Source organism: Hesperophylax consimilis, chromosome 19 (assembly GCF_061612785.1).
Source record: "Hesperophylax consimilis isolate HC1 chromosome 19, BYU_Hcon_1.0, whole genome shotgun sequence".
In the NCBI taxonomy this organism is placed as follows: Eukaryota; Metazoa; Arthropoda; class Insecta; order Trichoptera; family Limnephilidae; genus Hesperophylax; species Hesperophylax consimilis.
In genome coordinates this window covers 5,804,717-5,828,244 of record NC_142854.1, presented here as the reverse complement: position 1 = coordinate 5,828,244, position 23,528 = coordinate 5,804,717, and the positions used below count along the sequence as shown (strand labels likewise).

Below are 23,528 nucleotides of genomic sequence, written 5' to 3'. Positions count from 1 at the left end.
TTATTTTATTGTTTCCCTGTTTTACTGCATTTCGTGTAATATGGCAGACTGGTATTGCACTATCCTCCCAGTCCTGCTGGATTAAAACTTAAATAAATAAATAAAAATAAATAAACCAAAAAGACAAAACTTTGTTTGAATAATTTTATTTTGATTTTTTAAACTAACCACATTCGGAGCAAACACATAAGGTCAAAAATTAACTTAAATAATTAAATACCTACAAATAACATAGCAATTAGAGGTGATGCAAACAACACATCCTTATTGTGTGTGTGTCTTGTTTGGTGTATATACATTCACGTCCGTTATTGTTTTTGATGACAACACATGGGTATCTTAATGGAATTTTAATATTTAAAGTGTGTAACACTTCCAATAAGCAATTGTGCTGTACTTTAGATCAACTCTGATTGCGATACTTATAATACGTATCGATACGTCGTATAAATTTCATCTTGTCTTCATTTATGAATCATTTTCCTTACATTTACATAACAAGCAATATATTACCGCTGTTTCAATTAGAAGTTACAATGCATTCATAAAATATCTTTGCGTCCTGTTCTTGCAACCACAATCCAGGCAGGTCCTAATTATAATCAATATAACAAAAAAAAATTCAAATGGGCCAAATTTTTGGCTGAAAATTGATAAAAAAAGGTAAAAATCAAATTTACACAAAATTTTTTATAGAATAAATCAATCAATAAATTGATATAAAAATACATAATATTTGAGACATGAACTTGTTGTAGATTGTTCAAAATAATATCTTGGCTATAAAATTACCACAAATTTATATTATTATTGTACATATTTGATCTGTTTGAATTCACTAGGTTAGAAGAGATGGTAAGGCTAAATCGAAAGGATATTGAACTAGGGAGGCTAGCAGCCTACAAGGGAGGGTTGATACCAACCCTGATGCATGGCAGTGAGGCATATAAGAGGTAGGATGAAAGTAGACTGAATGATATTGAAATTAGTGAATAATATTCAGGTAGGGACCATTAGACATGTAGAGCAGATGAGCAAAGAAAGGAGAATACATGAGGCGGAAGTAAATGGAAGAAGTCGGACACAGCCAAGTGAATGGCGTCATGCCAAGACTCAGAATAACAGAAGAGTATGGTATGAGATGATTCATGAATGTGAATAAAGGAGAATGTACCAATACATACAGAGTAACGTGACGAACCTCCTCTCTTCCTACTTAGTTAGTCAAATCCGTGAGTATACTACATACTGTGTTTTGTCTTAGTAAGTGTCAACATTAACAAGTTGCTTGTAAAAACAAACTGATTATAATAATAATGTATGTATATATTATTATGATTGGTAGGATAATGATAATTTCTTTAAGGGCTGCTCTAATGGTAAATGGAAGATATTATGTTATTTTTAAAAGAAAGAAACATTCCTAGGTTGCAATAACCTTACAATATGTGAATTCTCTCTATGTGAGGTTGAATGCATTAGGAACCCGTGGCTTTGGCCTGACCCACCAACTGTAACGACCATGCAACTGATGTTTAGTATGAAAGGACTATAAGAGTGTGCTAATAACGGCTGTCCACTGTCTCTTCTTCATCACCTGTTACTCGAGATAATACATAGTCTTTTGACTATTATTCCGCCATCCTAATTATAAGACGTTACACATACATAAATCATAACAGCGAACATTGCGTCTTATAAATGCACCCAAAGCAGAGCAACCCTATTCTATGCCGAAGCAATCAATTTTATTATTCTACAGTCAAATGAAATCACAAATGAGCTAAAACAACACACAATACAATGTGTTGGGTTCACATGTTGTCACAAACAAATCAGATCGTGTTCACATGTTGTCAGATATGCTCGCCGCGTTTGGTCAAGTGCACTGGACACTGTCACATTGTGTTCACACCGTGCCACGTCAACGTAACGCACTCACACATAGTCAGTTACTGCGACCGTAGAGGTGCAAAACTTGCCAGTTACTGTTATTGTGGTCAGTCAGGTCCAATGCGTTCACACGTTGTCAGTTATTGTTACTGTGACCATTCAATAGTATCTTGTTAGTTACCATTACTGTGGCCATTTAAGAGTATCTTGTTCATAGTGTTGTCAGTTACTGTTACTGTGGCGCCATTCAAGAGTATCTTGTTCATAGTGTTGTCAGTTACTGTTACTGCGGCCATTCAAGAGTATCTTGTTCGTAATGTTGTCAGTTACTGTTACTGTGGCCATTTAGGTGCAGCATGTTCATAAGTTATCAGAAATTATGACCATTCAGTTGTAAAGCGTTCACAAGTTGTAAATAACTGATACCTCGGTGATTCAAATGTTGTCAGTAACTGATCATCTAGACGGAATACATAGACAGGTTATAAGTAATTGTGACCATTCTGGTGTAAAGTTTTCACAAGTTGTCATAGCTGTTACTGCAGCCATTGAAGAGCAACTTGTTCATAATAATTTTGTCAGTTACTGTTACTGTAGTCATTGAAGAACAGCAGGTGTTAGTTACTGTTACTGTCTGCATTTAGGTGTTTTGTGTTCTCAAGTAACTGGCTAATTAGGAGTGACGTATTCACATAATGTCAGTAACTGGCAATCTAGGTGCAAAGCATTCACAGGTTCTCAATAAGTGGCCATCCAAGAGGCGTTCACAGGTTGTCAAGCACGCTGGACACCTCGGTCATGGGGGTGGCGGCAAGCTCAACGTCGGAATGCGGCTGGCCCGGTCAGTGACAGTGTTCCGTCACGTCCACGATGACAGACTTCTTCCAGCCGAAAAGGAAGTTCCCGCATGCGGCTCCCGCCACCACCGCCAGGCACAGCCACGTGTTGTAGGTCATGAACACCAGCATGAGCAGGTACGACACGCTCACCTGCACGGCGTGTAGGCACGTCTGCCACGCGTGCGTACGACTGCACATTGAAGGTCTGCAAAAGATGCAATAACACATTATTAATCCATTTGTGAAATCTTAGATTATAGTTAGAGGTGTAATGTAGAACTGGAGGTAATTTAGAGATTGCTATTCAAGGTTGTCAGTTCAGTATTATTCCTACCGCCTTCTAATTTAGGACACTGGCCAACTGACTGTCCAAGCTCCAATTATAATTATCTCTAAATAGTATTAAATAAAGTCGCTATTCACGTCTGTCTGTTTGTGCGCTTAGTTCTTCTAAAATACACAACGGATTTCAATAGGGTTTACACTATCATTTATAAAATATTTTCCGGAAGGTTTATATATATAATGCATGCATAATATATTAAAAGAAAGTAGAGAAATGCCTTGGAGCACGCCGGAACACGTCAGCTAGTCACAAATAAAAGTCCATGGTGTTTTGCTGATCCCAGAGATTTTATTAAAGAGCCATCAGACACAGAGAGCGGAAACACGTTTAATAGTTGAGATTAAGAAAGGGACGCTTAGATGGCTTGGGCATGTACAGCGGATGAAAGAAGAGAATATATTAGTGGATTGTAGAAGAACCCAGTGACGCCTGAGGAAGACAATTTGGTAAGTCAAGAGTCAGAATAACAGAGGAGCGTGGACGATTTATGAATGTGAATGAAGCAAGGAGTATGTGCCAAGATATAGTCGTGTGGCGGTCTCTCTCTGTCTTGCCCTGTCAGTTATTTAGCTAGTATTAGTATTTTGATTGCCTCAACAGTGGAAACGACCCCACTGGAGTAGGCAGGTTGAGAAAGCGGTGGATGGATTGCGTTGAAGAGGATTGGAGCAGGATGTAAAGGATTGAGAATTGGAGGCAAATGTATTTCTGACCCTTCCTCCTCCTCATCACATTCCCTTTCCCACTGCTTTCCGCCTCTAACATACCCCATGTGGGGATTCCTTAGTCTGAATGGCTATGGACAGTTGAGAGCAGTTTGGCCTCTTGTGTGGTGTACAGTATTTACATAATGCATGCACATAAGTAGTTAGCAAAAAGGCATAAAAAATCAACCCCTAAAAACTAGTTTTTTTACTATAATACATCTATTTTAAAATTAGTAGCCAATTTCAAAGCTTTTTTTTTTAAATTTGACTGAGGATTTAACCTTTCTCCCCAGGGACTGTGTGCTGTGGACTTTTAAAATGTCTTGTAAACTTAAAAAAAGTATATCTACTTTCATCTGGTTTATACCCAATTATAATTTAGATACACTAAAAGTGTTTGAAAAATCACCCGAACCAAAATGGTTGTATTAAATTTGAATAGTAATATTATTGTTTTGATCAGTTTGGAGTAACGTTTTCATTTGGCATTATTAATATTATTGGGAAAATCGACGCTTATTACGACAAAACCATCAAAAAGCTTTGAAATCATTGTTGCAGTGGCGAAAACGTGTTTAAGGCAGTTAGTTTTTGTGGCATTCTGTTTTCTTTTATAATGAGGTTGTTAGGTTTTGTTTGGCATAAATACGATTAATTAAAAATTGTTATTCCAAAATGTTTTTTATTGCTATCCAAACACTTACATTAAAACATGCATTTTTTAAAATTATGTCCATTATCTGAGTTTGCAAATGTTAATGCCAAAGAAGCTTATGTAACAAAAAAAGTATTAAATGCCATCTTTTTCCAAAAAAAGTAATAAGCGCCAACTTTTTCTAAAAAAAGTATTATGTGCTATCTTTTTCCAAAAAAAGTATTAAGTGCCATCGTTTTCCAAAAAAGTATTTAATGCCATCTTTATCCATTTATATATATGCCAAAGGGGTTTAAACACCACCTTTTTGGAAACCAATAGATATATTATTCCAAATAAAACCTCGATTTAAAAAAATTTGTTTTGTTCAGAAAATAATTGACCATAATAAAGAATTTTTTTTTATTTTTTTAAATTTGTTGAAAAGAATGTGACCTTACTGGGGTTCCCCGTTTTAAGGTCACATAAATTACTTAAAAACTTTTTTAAATCCGCCTCAATTAATAGAATGCATTGTCATCGACAACGAGTTTTTCTGCCGAGTTTCAGCTCGATCGAATGTCGGAAAGTGGGTTAGTTTCCACTTAGTAGGTTCCATTTTATTAATTTATTCATTCAATCAAGAAAACAAAATCGAAATTGAAATAGATGTATTTAAAAAAGCGAGGCTTAAATTCCAAGATTGCTAATATTATTTCTTCAAAAATGTAATAATTCATTGGCCAGTCAGTGGTGGGATTTCTACAGCGGGGTTCTACAGGAAAACAACAGTAATAAAAGTGCAGTGCATACAACTAAATGTAATAATTCATTGGCCAGTCAATGGTGGGATTTCTACAGAAGGGTTCTACAGGAAAACAACAGTAATAAAAGTGCAGTGCATACAACTAAATGTAATAATTCATTGGCCAGTCAGTGGTGGGATTTCTACAGAGGGGTTCTACAGGAAAACAACAGTAATAAAAGTGCAGTGCATACAAATAAATGTAATAATTCATTGGCCAGTCAGTGGTGGGATTTCTACAGCGGGGTTCTACAGGAAAACAACAGTAATAAAAGTGCAGTGCATACAACTAAATATAATAATTCATTGGCCAGTCAATGGTGGGATTTCTACAGCGGGGTTTTTTTTTTTTTTTTATAGTGAATACCTTACAAGAGTCCCAACTGCTCCCATCTGGAGCCAGTGAGACTATGGCATCCCCAATTGGGGGATGTTGTGAGGCTGAAGGTAAGTGGGGAAGGGAAAGAGGAAGGTGGGGAAGTACCTGGCTATTCAGATCTAGTCACTAAACACGGCTAAAGCCATTTGGAGCAACGTTTCAATTCTGAATGGTGGTCTTACACCAGGGCGATACTGGTAGTATCTTCCACTCTGGAACGTGCTACAAATATACTATATATTATTTTAATTAATTAATTGTGAAATAACACAAATTAATCAAATAAAATTTATCTACAGGAAAACAACAGTAATAAAAGTGCAGTGCATACAACTAAATGTAATAATTCATTGGCCAGTCAGTGGTGGGATTTCTACAGAAGGGTTCTACAGGAAAAAAAAAGTAATAAAAGTGCAGTGCATACAAATAAAATAATGTCCGGGGGTAAAATGCAATCACAGGAGGCGATTCTACGTGACAGTAAAAGTAGTATAAAATATTAATTATTTGTTCGAGATTCTTACATTGTAAGGTAAAAATTCAGTTCATTAATTCAGAGTCAAATTGTGCAATATCGAATTCTAGTCAACAATTTTTTTTCAATAAATTATCACCTTCTAACATAAATATCAGTAGGTATTATATACAAGTATACATATTTTTTAATACAAATGTCACTTTCACATTTAAAATAATTGTTAAATTTTTTAATTTTTAAAGCCCGCCAAACTGGCGTGTTTTGGGTGACGTCATACGTACCTTTGTTTTGTCAGTTAATAGTAAAGCCAATGCCAATTTGCAAGAGTTAAATCATGAATACATTTGAATAATTTGTATACTGCAGTGGTGACCCATGTGCGAGTACATGCAGCGCGACGTCGCGCAACGTTACCCTCATTCTTAATGTACACGGCCAACGGACACATGGGGGAGTGGTCTCAGTTCTGTCAACTAGTCGACCAATCACAGGGCGTTTAAGTCTCTCTTGGTTTTAAATGATAAATATTTTTCATTTAAGTTCCCATTTATTTAAATGTCAAAAAATCTCATTGTTTGTGTGCGGTTTCCGTGGCTACAGATCTGACATAGATGTGCAATGTTGCCATTCTTTAAGGTTTATTTATCAGGTAACTTCGACTTTACACTGTAGATTTTTGGAAAGTATGACTTTTTTTAAGAGAAAAAAAAATGGAATTTCGAAGGAAGTTATTTATTTTTTTTCACTTTTACCATCATGTTAGAATCACCTCGAAGTTACACTTTGGACACCTTGTTCAGAGAAAAACATGCAGAAATTATATTATTGCAGAGACTTACGGTTGCTTTCGGAACACCTCTCCCACCATACTGCGAAAACACAGACAGGGCATTAGAGCTACATTCTCAAGCAATTTCTTTAACAATCAATAAGGCATATTTTTGCAAACCTGGCAAATCATTCAATTCGGTTTCTTTTGGGTACCCCCTCGGATATAAAATGTAGTTATGATAACACAGATGATATTATGGGAGTGAGGCGCATGGAAGGACCAAAGTAGAATGAATGCAGTAAAAATGATATCTATATATGATTAATCAAATTAAAAATGATGAAATCTATAAATAATGCAAGGCTGATGAAGACCTATTGAACATGATGCATGAAGGGTTCCTGTAGACCAGCTGATTCCTACTTGTTTCTAGCTGTTATTTTCCAAACAAGAACAAAGTTGGAAAGAGACTCTGATAAAATACCCTTTTTGTAGTTTTAGATCAGAGAATGGAACGCCATAGGGCTCGCGTCTTAAACCACTCTTGTTCAGAGTTTTCCGTATTGTGTACCAAAGTGTGCCTGCTCGCTGCCATTGGCGCTAGTGTATATGTAGAGGTTTGATACACTTCCGTATTCCCTCCGACAGTAACTTATTTGTTATTCTTGAGTGGAGAACGGAATACCAAAGGGTCCCTATCTTGAACCACTCTTGTTCTGAGATTTATGTATGTCAGAGTGTGTCCGCTAGCTACCATTGGCATTAGAACATACAGAGAGGTTGTGGTACTCACTGTACGACACGCGCCTGGTCTGCAGGCGTGGCCTTCTCCTCAGGTGGCTGTACGGAGCGGTACTGAAGGTTGTTGTAAGTACGCCAAAACAGGTGCTCCCTGTAGTATTTAAGTCTGCAAATATAACACGCATTGTTGTTACACAACTTCATAATGAGAAAATCCATTATAATTATGTATTTTATTCAATATTCACTGAATAATTTCAATTCAAGTATCATAACTAAACTCATAATACGTGAGTGTAAGGTACTAAGGACAGGTTGTTTTGGAATATTTGAACAATTCTTCACATTTCAAAGTTAATTTTGAAGTTCTTTGAAAGATTTTTTCAAGTTCTGTTATTATTTCAGTTCTGTCAATCAAATAGCCTATAATGATATAATAACAGAACTTGAATAAGACTCTCACAGAACTCGAAAAAGAACGTTTAAATTTGATGAATTGTTAAAATTCTGTGAAACAACCCATCCTAAGAGTATCAACCCGGTGAAATACCTTCAGAATCAAAACTTTGCTTGAAATGACCAGAACCGTGTTTAGTGACCAGATCTTATTACCAATTTGGGAGGCATGTATAGTTGCGGCCATCCCGGAAACCATTCATTGGATAATCAACACCTCTGTAATAGGTCACCCCAAGTGGTTAGCTGATTTATCAGGAGTGAAGTTTGTTCAACATAAGCACACACCTTACCACAATATACCCTGGTGTTCTTTACAATTGACACTGTTACATTGTCTGAAAAGTTGGCTAAAGAAGGAGGAAGCTTAACAATTACGATAAAACAAGCGTTATATAAAAGAAGGCTCACCCTTCATAGAGCACGGCCATGACGAAGATGGCCACGATGGAGCCAAAAAGGCCACCGGCCGAGTTGAAGTTCCACCACTCAAACAGCACCGTCTCGCTGTAACCCCCGTGGAACTGCAAATTCAAATGCACTTTACAAACACAGTTTAAAAATAATTCTTCTTTAGTTATTTCCTAATTGCTGAGAATTGTTACACCCCACCAATTTCCCTGGTGGGCAAGGCTCTTGTACTCCTCGCGGTCCTGCACTGCCTGGAGAACAAACATATGCGATACTTGGTCACTCCAAATCAGTGAACTTCCTCGGTTTCTCCTGCCAAGCACTTTGCCAGTGACCATGACTTTCTTTGGGTTTAAGTTGGCAGTTTGGCGAGCAACGCATCCAAAGTATCTTAGGATACGCTGTAGTACAATTGTAGACAATTGACAGCCTATTTTGGATGCCAGAACGGATAGATAAATGGGCCGCCTAACTATGTAATCCTGCTTATATAAACAAATACATAAACAGGTTATGAAAGAATTAGTGGTTTAAAGCACTTCACATTTAAATACTGGTAGAATAAACGCAACATTTCCACATTACATCTATTGTAACGTTTGTATTTCAATTATGTTAAATCAAACCACGTAGGTCGCCATTGTAACGCAATTAAAAATAGCTAAAATTAATAAGACACGTTGGTCACCATTGTAACATAATTGGATTGCTATCAGTAAGGATTGCTTTGATATTGAATAAAAGAAAGATGAAGTTAACAACATTTATTTTAAAACAAATAGAAACATGAGACACAGAGTTTCACAGATGGGCACCATACAGCTCTTGGTAAAAGAGAAAAGAACTGTAAAATTTATAAAGGTTAACATGATGACCAGCGATTACTACAGCTAGCTAATCAGCCATCAAAATCTCCCGTAAAGTTTGTCGTCTGGAGGAGTTGCTCGAATCCTTCCCGTTGACCCGTCTTCGCTCCAAGGCTGCCCGTTTGGTACTGGTTCTCCCGTAAAGTTCCTCCATCTCTGCGATCAACCATAGGCCGCGAGTCCCATAGAGGAAAGCGGTCTTCAGATAGAGTTGTGTAAAGAATTCCATAAAAGTAGCGGGGCGAAAGTGAACTGCTACACTATGCTTAAACGATTGCAATACCGAAACTAATTTTTTTATGAATAAAGGAAAATTATACAAATTTATTATGAAGAGTAGCTGACGTGTACCCGGCCTTGCTGGGAGTTATCCTTAGGAGATAGACATATATGTACCATCGCGAACTTTTCTTTTTTAAGGTATACAGTTCCCAAGTACATTATTTTGATGTCTCAGAAGGTTTAGCCAGCGTCAGCAATGTAAACTCCCGAAAATATTTTTATTAAGACTTGATTACAAAACATTGACTTTTCTCTACTCTCCATAATTATAATATGCATGTATTGATGTATTATATGTAAATAAACTTATATATATATAAACCTTCTGGAAGCATTTAGAGAATTTCTTCCAGAAGGTTTATATACAGGGTGAAAGTGCAGTAACTTCGGGAGGTGATTCTACATGATGGTAGAAGTAAAATAGATAAATAACTTTTTTTGAAATTTCAACTTTTAGATGTAATTTTCGCCTACAAACAAAAAATTGCGCCGGCGTGTGCGTACTGAATTATTATTGCTTTTGGATCATTTGAAATAGTGGACAGTAGTGGAGCCGGCATCACGGTATCGCACAGACGTACTTACTATTTAATTTTTTTGTGTATTACAGACTGTGTGTCCATTTACAATACACATGTAACATTAACTACATATAGATAATACGAAACAATGAAAGAAAAAATAATAGAAATAAAAAGTTATAAATAGTGGTTTTTGGCATTGACATGCCTCTTGAATTCTTCAAGGCTACTATTAAAAATATCGATAGTCTTGGAGGCGTTGTTTAACAGCGCCATACCTCGTGTCATGCTATGCCGAGCCAGTACGTCCGTTCTGCCACGTGGGATACATAGCAGATCATGGTGCCGTCCCTGGCTGTAGTTGTTCGGTACGAACAACTTATAGCATTCCAGAAAGTATGGGCTATCTATTAAATTATTAAGAATTTTGTACGCCGTTACTGCAAGGGCCCCACCCCTCCTCGAGTGGAGACTTTGGTAGCGCGTTTCGGCAAGCAAATCTTCGTGATGCATGAATCGCGGGTACTCTCTGTGCATTCTCAAATACATGTATCTCCAAAACTACTATCAATTACACATCTGCCCTGATGATGGACACTGTAACGTTGTCCGAAAAGTTGGCTAAAGAAGGAGTTAGTGCAACTCGGCATAACACCCCAAAAACAAATAGCAAAAATATTTAGAGATAATTTATTTGTCTTTTAAAGGCATCAAATTTAGATGAATTAATAGTGATGATAAGTTATTAAGACAGTGCGCATGGTTTCACAGAACTACGTCTAGTGGACATTCTTTAGCGGCCGTTAATGTAGCTATTTCATGTGTACACACATATTCTTTGAATTCTATCCTTTTTATAAGCGGTTTTTGTTCGATTAGTATGAATATAATCATTATAATCATTTTGAACACCTCTAAAGAACAGCAACATTCTTTGTTTAGAATTTATCATATTCAACAAAATAGATTACGTTCAACGCAGGTCTGTCCAACAATATTGTTTCAGCAATGAAAATATTAAATAATGACACTCCTGCCATCTGTGTTTAATGTTTTTAGCAATAACAATAGAACAATGGTTATTGTAGAATAACTTCACCAATCAAAACTTGGCTAACTCTAAGGTAAGTCAAAATTACACTGGGGTCTTTTGAGGCTTTGTCGTCAAGTTACTAGATCGGTCAGATTCATGATTTATTTAGAAATATTCCCGTATAACAATAATTTTCAAATAGATTGGTTGTTTTGAAACATATCCCAAAATTAAAGACTTTTTCACATTTTAATTATTTTACAAATGAAATAGAGGATTTTTTATCACTTTTTAACCCATTGGCCTCAAACAACGCCGTCCCGGAGTGTACGGCGATGTGTCTTAAAATCAAACGACGCCGTCCCGGCGGGTCTGATATCTGTCGGCTTAAAAACGAAAAAGGGATACATTATTGACATCTGTGTTTAAAATTTTTAATGCTAATCGCTCTGTATATAATTAAGCATTCATTTCGTAGTAATTGGCAGGACTCCGTTGGTACAGTTTTTTCCTGATATTTACGATTGAAATTTTGTTATATTTCAGTGTCATTGAATTTTTTCAAAATGGCGTGTGGTTCAGATATTGACAAACTTGTTCGTAAAATGCGTGGTGGGCGGCTAACATCAGCCCAAATTGAAAAAATATATATTATGGTAATAAGTATGATTAGTGTAAAACTTTTCTTAATCCAATTATAAAAAAATGAAAAAAAAATTGGTTTTATAAATATTTTTATAAAACCAATTTATTATGTGAAAAATATATTTTTATATCCTCGTTTATTCATATTGTTATTATTAATTTAAAAACTACATATATTTTTTACATACCTTAATTCAATGCACAAGTAAATTAAAAAAAATTGTTTCGTTTGCATGTTTAGTTTAAAATTTATGTAAGATTTAATACACCACTGCAGATTTAAAACTTTGGTACAAAATTAATTCGGATGTGAAGGACAATTTTTTAGCTAAACAATTCAGAGGCCAATGGGTTAAGAGTGTGTTGAATTTGCCACTGTCCTGAATTGGCCAGTTACAATCACGGAGATTACAGACACTTCACGACTTTACAATTCGACGGCTTAAGCCCCACTATTGCGAATTGGCTTAAGCCCCAGTATTGCGAATTGGCTTAAGCCCCAGTATTGCGAATTGGCTTAAGCCCCAGTATTGCGAATTGGCTTAAGCCCCAGTATTGCGAATTGGCTTAAGCCCCAGTATTGCCAATTTCTACCGATTTATAATATTTTTCTCTTGAACACGTTTTAAGTTCCCTTAATAATATCTATACATTTGTAAAGCCGAAACGGTAATTATATGAAATAAGTATGATCCAAAAATTATTTAAAACACATTTTGTTCTGTTATTTAATATGTTATAGATATGAAATTATTGACAGTACATCTTTAAAGGCCACTTAGGAATTTCTTGAGAGATTTTTGCTGTATTGTAAACAAGTCGTGTTTTATTAAGTGTTTTCATAATTTTCGCTTAATTATTATCGTTCTATTTGTGTGCTCCCTATAACGTTCGCATTTACATATATCCCTTCAAACCACCTTCTTCGTCTTTTTGAACTCTTAATACAGATCCTTAAAGTTAATTATCGGAACCTATGTCTTCTACGTCTAAAACCTAGAATTATTTGTCTGTTTATTGTGGATAACGTTGTCTGTCTTTAAGCCCTCGATTTCTGAGTAAAATTAAAACACAGACACCTTGGTGAAAATTACATTATTTGATTGAGTCAAATTTAAACTTAGCAGTCACACAGATTGGTCGATAAAATTGAGCACGCTAGAATTTTTGATAAACAGAGGTGGTGACATTTGACAATATTTCATTTTATTTTATTTATTTTGTAAGAAACAAACAGCTTTTATATAAAATACAATGAAAGATATAAATATACAAGTTAACTGAAGTCAAGCCACAGAAGTTTCTTATGTTAAAGTTCATTGGAATTGAAGTGTTAATATCTTAAAATTAATTTGGTGTTAAAGGAAGGGGAGAGGAAGAGGAAAATAGGAAGAGGATAGGAGATGCTCCCGATACATTCCACACTCTCATATTAATAATCGATCGTACGCATTACTTCATATCGATATTTCTTTAGGTTATTACCAAAAATGTCAATGCTGTAAAATTTTGTATTATATTGTGCACATATACGAGGAATTGGGGAATATTTTCGAATGTTTGTTCTACACGAGGGTAGATAAAATAAATCAGATTGTCAGGTTGATCTAAACGGAATATGAAGATTTATTAAATTGGTAAGTTCTGGTGAGTCCAGACCATTATTTAAGATTTGGTCAAAAATTAGACGTTGTGTTTGGAGGGAGTTAAAATTATGAAATTTAATGGATTCGGTATAATTTGAGAAGTGTAAGTTTAGTTTATAATTTATGAGTTTAAAATTTTTTTTTGAATTCTTTCTATTCTTTCGATATGGGCTTGGTATAAAGGAGTCCAGATCGGTGTACAGTGTTCCAGGTGCGAGCGAATATATGAGGTGTAAAGGGAATATAGAGTGTTTATGTTGTGGAAGGGTTTTGCTATGCGAATTATAAATCCCAGCATTTTATTGGCTTTGTTAATGATGTAGCGGGGACATCATAACAATATGTAGTGGGGACATCATAACAGCCTTACCGTCATAGACATGGCGTGTCCCCCCACTGTGTGTCCGGTGTCCCTCGCATGGCCCTCTGCCTGCAATCACAATAACAACAACAATATATTAAATTATAATCAATAGCAGAAACGACCATCATGTGGTGGAAAGGCGTGCACGTAAATTTCATAAATTAATATGTAATACATTTGCGACATGTTTCAGGGTGGAAGATACTCTCAGTATCTCCCTGGTGAAAGACCGCCATTCAGAATGGAAATGTTCAAAATGCTTTATTGCTTTGTTTGGTTACCAGATCTGAATAGTCGGGTACTTCCCACTAGCTCCGTACAGAGGGGAGCAATGTATTCAGATAAAAAATATTATAAACCAATTTATGAATTGTGCGACCTATAGAAAAACAAGCTAGTGGAGGAAACACATTTATAAAAAATATCATTAAACTGTGCTTCATAAAATAATGTGCTTTCCTGTTGTGATTAAACAAATCAAAATAAAACACAAAACAGTATTATGTATCTTCAAGACCAGAGATGTGCAAAATGGGTACCCAAAACCATTTGAAATGCAAAATGGAAATGGGTCAAAACTTTTCCATTTGAAAATGCAAAATGCAAAATGGTTTTTAGAAAAGCATTTCAAATGCAAAATGCAAAATACCTATTTTCAAAATGCATTGAAAATGCAAAATGGTTTCTCAGGTCAAACAATTAAAATAATTATAGAATTTTTAAACAATTTTGTCATTTAATAATGGACATCAATGTAAAACAAACATATTACATGATGGTAAATCCAAAAACACCACGACTAGAGATTATGAAACCACAAAAAATTTGCGCGGGACTAATGTTGCCAACGTAAAAAACATAGAAACTGCTATCTAACATTTAATATTACAGCGTCATGGCCCCATGTTCAGTATTTGAATCAGTATTTTTTGTAATGGTATCACTCAATTGCCAGGGCTCCTACCAGGGAGCAACTTGACAAATGTAAATTATCTCTCATAGCGAGGTTGAGGACCGACTGATATTTGGGGCTTATGAAAAAAAGATGAGTGGAGATAGTAGGAAGAATGTTGCAAAAAAGCATTTAAAATGGAAAATGCATTGAGAAAAGCATAAATGCAAAATGCAAAACGGTTTTTAGAAAAGCATTTAAAATGCAAAATGGAAAATACCCATTTTGCATTTTGCATTTCCATTTGAAATAAAGTACATCGGTGCGGGCCAAAACTGTTGGTAAATTTTGCCAACATTCGCGGCCTGCACACAAATTTAAATTCCGTCCATCACCATCTTTTGTCCCAACGTCCCAACCTTCTTTTCCTATCCGAAACTCAGATAGCCGAGCCGCCAGACTCCTCCTATCTGGACTGCCCGGGCTTTACCCTCGCAAGCAAATTCCGACTCAAAGGAGGAGTCTGCCTCTATAGTCGAGCTGACGTCAACTGTGTACGACTATTGAGTCTGGAAAACTCCAGATTCGACGTAATGTGGGTGCGCGTCAATCTTGCCAGTACGGCAAGATTCTACGCATGTCTATACCGCTCACCGAACCATAGCGAATCAGACACTTCCGAGCTCTTCAAACATTTGAGCGATACTATTGATGATCTCTTGCCCCGCTACCCTTCGGCCGAGTTTGTTGTTCTGGGGGACTTCAATGTTCATAACGAACCATGGTTGAAGTTCTCAGGCCCAACGGACTCGGCTGGCCGACAGGCGGAATCTTTTGCCATTTGCTACGGATTAGAGCAATTAGTTCAGGAGCCTACAAGGGTTCCTGGTGTCCAGACTCACCGCTCCAATCTGTTAGACCTATTCTAACTACTGTGCCACACGGTTATAAGATTGACGTCACAGCGCCTCTGGGATCATCTGACCACTGCCTAGTGACGACATCAATCCCCGTTAGCCTCAGACCAACCAATGAGAGACTGAGGAGAAAAGTGTGGCACTATAGGTCAGCAGATTGGTTCGGTATGCGGGCCCATTTCAACGCTTTTCCGTGGTCAGCTGTTTGTTTTCGGACTTCGGACCCTTCAAGATGTGCCCAGGAGATTGGTGAAGTCATCAAATCGGCGATGGATGGCTTCATACAATCGACTACTAAAGAAACTGGTGTGGGCTCAAAGACGTGGTTCAGTCGACAATGCTCCGAAGCAGTTCGACGAAAAAACGCGGCTTACCGAGCCTACAACACATCTCGAACGCCCGAAAGCAGATCAGCATACAACAAATCGGCAAAGGAATGCAAGAGAATCATTAATAGGTCAAAATTTGAACACGACCTGCAGATCAGCAAAAAGCTGGCTGCCTGCCCGCATGGCAGCAGAGCATTCTGGTCGCTTGCGGGCTCAATAGGTCGAAATTTTTGCAAACCCAGTTTGCCACCTCTTACCAGACCTGACGGCTCACTAGCAAACACCGCCACCGAAAAGGCTAACCTATTAGGGAAAATGTTTGCGGAAAACTCGACCCTCGACGACGGGGGTGCTGTTCCGCCGTCGGTTCCTCACTGCGGCTTCTATATGAAAAAGCTGAGGATCCGGCATCGGGATGTACTCCATGTCATACGGGGGCTCGATGTTAACAAAGCTAGTGGACCTGATGGAATACCTGCCCTGGTATTTCAGAGGTGTGCTGCGGAAATAGTTCCAGTTTTGACAAAGCTCTTCAAAATGTCACTGAAGTGTGGCACTGTGTCCTCTGGTTGGAAAAAAGCGGTAATTCACCCTATTCCCAAGAAAGGTGACCGCTCCAACCCGGCCAACTACCGCCCCATAGCGATCACATCAGTTCTGTCCAAAGTGATGGAACGTGTGATCAACGACAAACTGCTCACATACCTCGAGAAGAACAAAATTATCAACGACCGTCAATACGGATTCCGGCGGAACCGCTCGTGCGGTGATCTTCTCGCGTATGTGACGCATGTTTGGGGGCGGTGCCTGGAACGTCACGGTGAGACCCAAACGGTCGCACTAGACATATCCAAGGCCTTTGACCGGGTCTGGCACCGAGGACTTGTCAACAAATTGCATTCTTACGGACTTCCCGCATCCCTGTGTACGTGGATTGCTGACTTTTTAAGGGATAGGTCGATTCAGGCGGTTGCTGACGGTTTCACCTCTTCCTCGCACTCCATAAATGCTGGCGTCCCACAGGGATCGGTTCTGTCTCCGACTTTGTTTTTGTTGCACATCAATGACCTTTTGACATGTGCACCGATTCATTGTTACGCGGATGACAGTACAGTTCATGATAGCTTTTTGTTTGATAAGCCCCCAAAGGGCACACAAACTCCAACGGCTCGGAGGGCTTTGAAGCAGAGAATGGACGGTTATCTCGAGAGTATTTCCTCTTGGGGTAAAAATAATCTCGTCGAATTTAATGTTTCAAAGACCCAATCCTGTCTGATTACGTCTAAAAGGGATCCAACTGATAATCTAGTCTCCTTCAACGGAAGCAATCTTCCGAACAGGCCTTCCATTGATATGCTTGGTGTAACTATAAGTGACCAGCTCAGGTACGGGGGCTCCATCGAAGCCCGAGTAAAGTTGGCCTCTCAGAAGCTGGGCGTACTGTACAGGGCCCGCAGATACTTTAATAGTACACAACTGCTCACCCTGTACAAATCGCAAGTGCGCCCTACTGTCGAATTTGGCAGCCATCTCTGGTCTGGAGCCCCAAAATACCTGAAAAAAACCCTTGACTCTGTGCAGAAACGGGCGGTCCGTTTGATAAATTCCCCAATCTTAACAAACGGACTGCAATCTTTAGAGCACAGGCGTCAGGTAGGTATGCTGTGTCCTTGTTCTATCGGTATTACAATGGAAGATGCTCTGAGGAACTAGCGTCATTGATCCCTTCGGCACCGGTGCGTAGTCGGGATACACGCCAAACGCGCGCCCAACATTTGTACACAGTTGACACTTGTCACATGAGAACGGGTCGCTTCTACGATTCGTTATTTAGTTTAACAGCTCGGCTGTGGAACGAACTGCCGGCCTCTGTGTTTCCTCCCTCCTACAACATGGGACTCTTCAAGACCCATGTTCACTCCTTCCTCTCCACAAAAAGACCCTCCACACAGCATCCCCATAGATGACATAGGCCCTGAGGGAAATTATTTTCTTCAGGGCCTCCTGTGTGGAGTAAATATATAAAAAAAAAAAAAAATCTTTGTTCAAGACAAACATTTAAAAAAGACTCAGACTCAAGAGATATTAATCAAATAACTTGACTCAAATAAACGTATTGATTACTCATTTAAAATTGTAAATATTATTCGATCAACTCAAATACTTAAAACATTATCGTAATTTGGGAGGCGGTTATGGGTACTGCCGCCCCAGGAACCAATTGTTGGATAACTAACACCCCTGCCATCGGTCACCCCAAGTGGTTTTCTACGTTGAGTGACTTAGCAGGGGTGCCTGTTGCGTTGCGGGTCGGATCAGGAGAGGCCGGTTGACCTCTCATCAATAGATTCACAAGTCCATCACTTCTGGACACACCGACCTCCATATTCCTATCCACCTCTTATACCCTTTTCCATTCCAGAACTTCTTTTACTTAAAAAGACCCTCCACACAGCTTCCCAAAAGAGTATTATCTTATTTCGACAGCATTCAATATACTTTCATCCTTGCTCAGAGTCTGCTAGGTCCATGCCTCACTGCCATATACAGGGTTTTCCAATAAGAGGTGTTATTTTGAATAGCCCACTATTTCGGTAGATGTTACTTTTGAAGCTGTCATTTTTTGACATTTGACAAGTAGAAACTAAGCCATTAATAAAAATGGAACGATACACGCTTCAACAATGCATTGAAATTATTAAAATTCACTATTATTAATTATTAGAATTCCATTGAAAAATCATCTTGAGTGATGAGGCCCATTTCCACTTCGGTGGCTTCGTCAACAAGCAAAATTGTCGCATCTGGGGCTCGGAAAACCCAAGAGTTATTGTTGAAAAGCCTCTCTATCCTCAACGTGTGACAGTTTGGCGCGGTTTATGGTCCGGCGGAGTCATTGGACCTCACTTTTTAGAAAATGAGGCTGGAGCAACAGTTACGGTGAATGGATTGCGCTATCGAGAGATGATTAATGATTTTTTATGACCGGAATTGGATGGTCAACGGTTACTTTCAACGAGACGGCGCTACGTGCCAAACAAGCAACGAAACCATTGATCTTTTACGGGAAAAGTTTCTTTGAATATCAAAATAACACCTCTTATTGGAAAACCCTGTATATCAGGGCTGATATTAGCATCCATTATAAATCAATGATCCAAGAAAAACTTACGTGTCCATGTGCATGACCAGTGGATGAAACAAAGTTGACAGCAGCCTCGGTGACAGCCCCTATCACATCCTGCACAGGCGACCCGTGATTCCCATGCATGTCATGACCTGCATGCATGTCGTGACCTGCATGCATGTCATGACCTGTGTGCATATCGTGACCAGAATGCGAATCATGATCCGAGTGATCCATCGCCAAAACTTTAGAAGGCTAGAAGCAATCTGGAACGAAAGAAAATATAATATATTAACACACTTCCATCGTGAAGGGTTATTCTTTCTTTTACGTCGGTCCTACTTGAATAGCAGGAATGATATTGCTATACGATAATTTTAAATGAATATTTTATACCAATCTCTTTATTAGGGTCCCAACTGTATATAAGAATATAAGTATAAAAAAATGTGAAACAAGTCTTCGCCGTCTTTTTATCGTTTGTGTGGAAGAATATTTCACCGAAACAAAACTATATTAGACCCGTAGAAAGGCTACACTTATGGCACTGGAAATTGTTGGTTTTTTGTAATGATTTGTGAATTTTAATTAAAGTGGTCAATAACAAATTTATGTGTTTTTATTGTAAATTATGATGAGCCACAAAGTTAATGCTTTTTACAAATATGTAATATATATCATGCTAAAAATTTATATAAACTAGTTTTGCATGTTAGCAAAGAATCATGAAAAATTTCGAAATGTAGTAATTTTTTGTAGTTTGTATATGTTTGTGTTAGCGTGAGTAATTGGTGAGTTATTTGTTGCATTCGTAATGCATAAGTAATGTAATAAAATACATATGTTTTACACATAAAACATCACTAAATGGCTCAACGCTGATTTTAACTCAGGGCTTAGGTAATCTTTGGGGATGCTGTGGGGAGGATCTTTTTAAGGAAAGAAAGGAGAGGAAGTTCTGGGAAGAAAAAAGGTATGAATCTAGGGATCAGTGTGTCTGACGGACGAATGATCTATCCTTCCCGCTGCGGTGCAAAGCGAAGGTCAGTTAGAGAGGTCAAAGGGTCTCCCCAAACCAACCTCTCCTGATCCGGGACGCCACACAGCTGCTGGGCAGGCGAAACCTGAACACACGCCACCTGAAAAACACGGGCACCCCTGCTAAGTCACCAAACGTAGCGAACCATTAGGGTGACCTATGGCAGAGGTGATGGTTATCCAATAAATGGTTCCCAGGGCGGCGGTACCCGAACCCGCCTCCCAAATTGTTGTTGGGTTTAGTATTGTGTAAAAATGCCAATTCAAATATATCTATTTTCAAAGAAATATCCGCTTAAAACAAAATCTATTTTCTCGAACGGGACTATATTTTATAATATTTCTTCATAGACGTGAGACATAAATGTTCAAGTGTTTTTGTATGAGATTATTAATATGATAAAACGGACAGCAGACAGGGTTGGACCTATAATATTTTCCAAAAGTAGATATAAATGGCTTTATTTACCTGTATACTAAGGCGAAGCACTGCCTGAAATGAACGACCTTCAAATTCGACCTTACTCTCAGTATCGCCCTGGTCAAAGGGTTCCATGACAAATCAGAACACTTTTGAAAGTGATATAAATTCAAATATTGAAGACAATATTAGTGATTCTTAAACGAAAATCTGAAACAGAAAAATCAGAAAAGGAAACAGTCACATCTGGGACTCGAACCCAGGACCCTTGTCTTTCCGGGACAATGCTCTACCAACTGCGCTAATGGGACCCTATCCTACTCGGTCACTTTTTAACTGTATCATACTTCGAATAAGAACTACCAACATTGTCTTCATTTTTTCACCGCACATTTTTATTGGCAACTATCTTTATGTATGATCGCAAGATTCAACCCGAACTAAATGCAATCCAGACAGCGTCTTTTAGATAAACCTATCTTATTTTTTTATTTTTAATGTGCGACATCTGTTGACTTCTCTGCAAGTCTAGAATGAATATTAAGTTTTTTCGGAATAACTTTATTGAGTAAAACCTCAAATTGTAAATCTTCTAATCAACTAATATTGTCTTCAATATTTAAATATTACAATTTGAGGTTTTACTCAATAAAGTTATTCCGAAAAAACTTAATATTCATTCTAGACTTGCAGAGAAGTCAACAGATGTCGCACATTAAAAATAAAAAAATAAGATAGGTTTATCTGAAGAGACTATGGCATCACAAATCGGGGTATGTTGTGACGCTGAAGGCAATGGGGAGGGGGAGGAGATGGGTAAGAGGAAGGTGGGGAGTACCTGGCTATTCAGATCTGGTCACCAATACGGCTAAAGGCGTTTCAAGCAACTTTTCAATTCTGAATAGAATAGAACACAAATTCATCAGATAAAATTTTCTTGCACCCGCCGGAATGTGAACCCGCGACCCGGATTGCTAGTCGAGCTATTACCCCTCGACCACGGAGTATACGAATGCTTTATACGAACCACACAAAAATAAGAAAGTTATGATAATTTAATGAATAATCAATTACCCCCCCAAAAGTTTCACGGTATGAGTGTAGAACATGTATTATGTATAATATTATTAAAAAATATGTTTTTTTACGATTTCCTTCCTGGCATGATAAAGTCTTATCTTTATCAGATAAAATATAATTGTATCTATGTATCATACAAGCGGGATAACAGTTGATAAAGCAATTAATTAGTATATCTTTGATAATATAAGATAAACAAAAATAACGATTCTACGTTTATTAAAAGGAAGCTTGCACAAATAAATGAGCAAACATTATTTTCAAACAGATAACTAATTTGATATATTTGGCCAAAAGCAATATAGTGATTGATTTTTGGGTTTAAATAATCTCGGTATCCGGTTCTTGAAGGTTATACCGGTACTAAATAGGTATTGCTTTGCTTAAATATGTTTTTCAACTAATAAACGGTCACTTATCTAATAATGAGATACTGGCCCAGTTAAATTTTTTTGTACCAGAGTCTCACTATCGAGGACGTCATCACAATCTTCTATATAGTAGAGCAAGCCGCACTAATTTATTTATGAACTCACCTGTGGGGAGAGCTACGTGCTTTTTGAATGCGGTAGATAAAAAAATAGATTTATTTTTTGTGTCCTATAGCGCATTTGCGAGATTTTTGGCATTGCATATACACTGCATGAATGGTACAATTATAACGTCTTAGGCTATATTACCTGTAATTGTTATAAATAAATGTACAAATTGTATATAAATAAATAAACATTATTTCAAAATACTGGCCATAAGAGTATTGACTAACGCAATACGGTATCACTTCTACGCATAATCTACACATCTCCCTAAAATCAATCTCAATCACGAAGATAATTCAATTGCCCTGTCTGAGGGGTCTAACAGTCGAAAGGTATTTTGTAAAATAGCGACATCAGTTTTCTTTAAAATATTACGCTAACTTATTGTTATTGTAACAAATAGACAATAATATGGAAACATTAATCGCATTTGAATATATGTACTTATTCGACTTTCTTCTGAATTTCATTTTCTGAAATCAAATAGCACATTTGAAACGTGCTTTAAGGTAGAAAGAAACACACTGGGTCGACGTACTAATACTATATTACCGTTTTAAAGTTTGTATAGTTAAGCGCACTTGAAGTGAAAATATGTTGTTTTTAACACTATATGGTCGGGCATTTTACCGCCAAATTGGGGACGAAGCGCGGGTGTTTTTTTAAATTTTAGCGCCAAAATTAGACTTTCCGCAAAATATTCATATCTTATGATATTTTTCGATGAAACTTTCAGTGTTTTACTTTAAAAAGATGTCTCTATTTATTTACTTAGCAATGTATGTGTAATTCCTTTTTTTATGAACAAAAACTTTATTTTTTAATAATAATAATAATAATAATAATTGAACAATTTTTATAGCGCCGCTTTTGTGAGTTATCACCTGAGGGCCGCAGATTCTTGGGAATCATAGAAAAAACAGTATTTCACAATCGAAATAACATATCGAAATTTTTTCATACAAAATTACAAGATTATTTAGAAATTTTCAATACATATAAAAAAAACTATAACCTAATAGTGCTTCAATGTGTGATAGCGTTCGAAACACTTTCCTTTATGCAGGGGCACATTGTAAAAATTGCACATGTACCGCGTTTCACTGCGTAGTTTGTGAGCGGAACATACGCGACAACGATTTTATTTTTTTGTTGTGTTTCAAACTCATTGTATTGACAGGTAGATAGATCGGGTACCGCCGACAATAGAAAACACATGACCCCGCACCCATTTAGAACCCCTTGTTTACAAGTTTCCCACTCCTTACCGCTTTGCGCAACAAAACGAGTAAACTCTTCTCCCGCGTCTTACTGTAAAAGTGACAAATGACGAGTTTTCTCGTTTCCCGCAAAGAATGTGTTTAGAT

At 37.4% G+C, this 23,528-nt stretch overlaps 1 protein-coding gene across 3 annotated transcripts in view; it reads right to left on the bottom strand.

Annotated features, from left to right (window-relative positions):
* Positions 1 to 139: 139 nt before the first annotated feature.
* The window catches only part of Ctr1A (Copper transporter 1A), a 60,270-nt gene continuing 36,881 nt past the window's right edge, over positions 140 to 23,528 (bottom strand). For 2 of the 3 annotated variants that reach the window (XM_089642883.1, XM_089642884.1), the window contains exons 2-7: positions 19,129 to 19,349; positions 13,825 to 13,884; positions 8,462 to 8,574; positions 7,647 to 7,760; positions 6,921 to 6,950; positions 140 to 2,937 (exon numbers count right to left, since the gene is read on the bottom strand). In XM_089642883.1, the coding sequence (XP_089499009.1) occupies positions 2,736 to 2,937; positions 6,921 to 6,950; positions 7,647 to 7,760; positions 8,462 to 8,574; positions 13,825 to 13,884; positions 19,129 to 19,320 (711 nt within the window). In that variant the 5' untranslated portion in view covers positions 19,321 to 19,349 and the 3' untranslated portion in view covers positions 140 to 2,735. The remainder of the gene's footprint in view (positions 2,938 to 6,920; positions 6,951 to 7,646; positions 7,761 to 8,461; positions 8,575 to 13,824; positions 13,885 to 19,128; positions 19,350 to 23,528) is intronic. The other variant, XM_089642885.1, reaches the window with a different exon arrangement.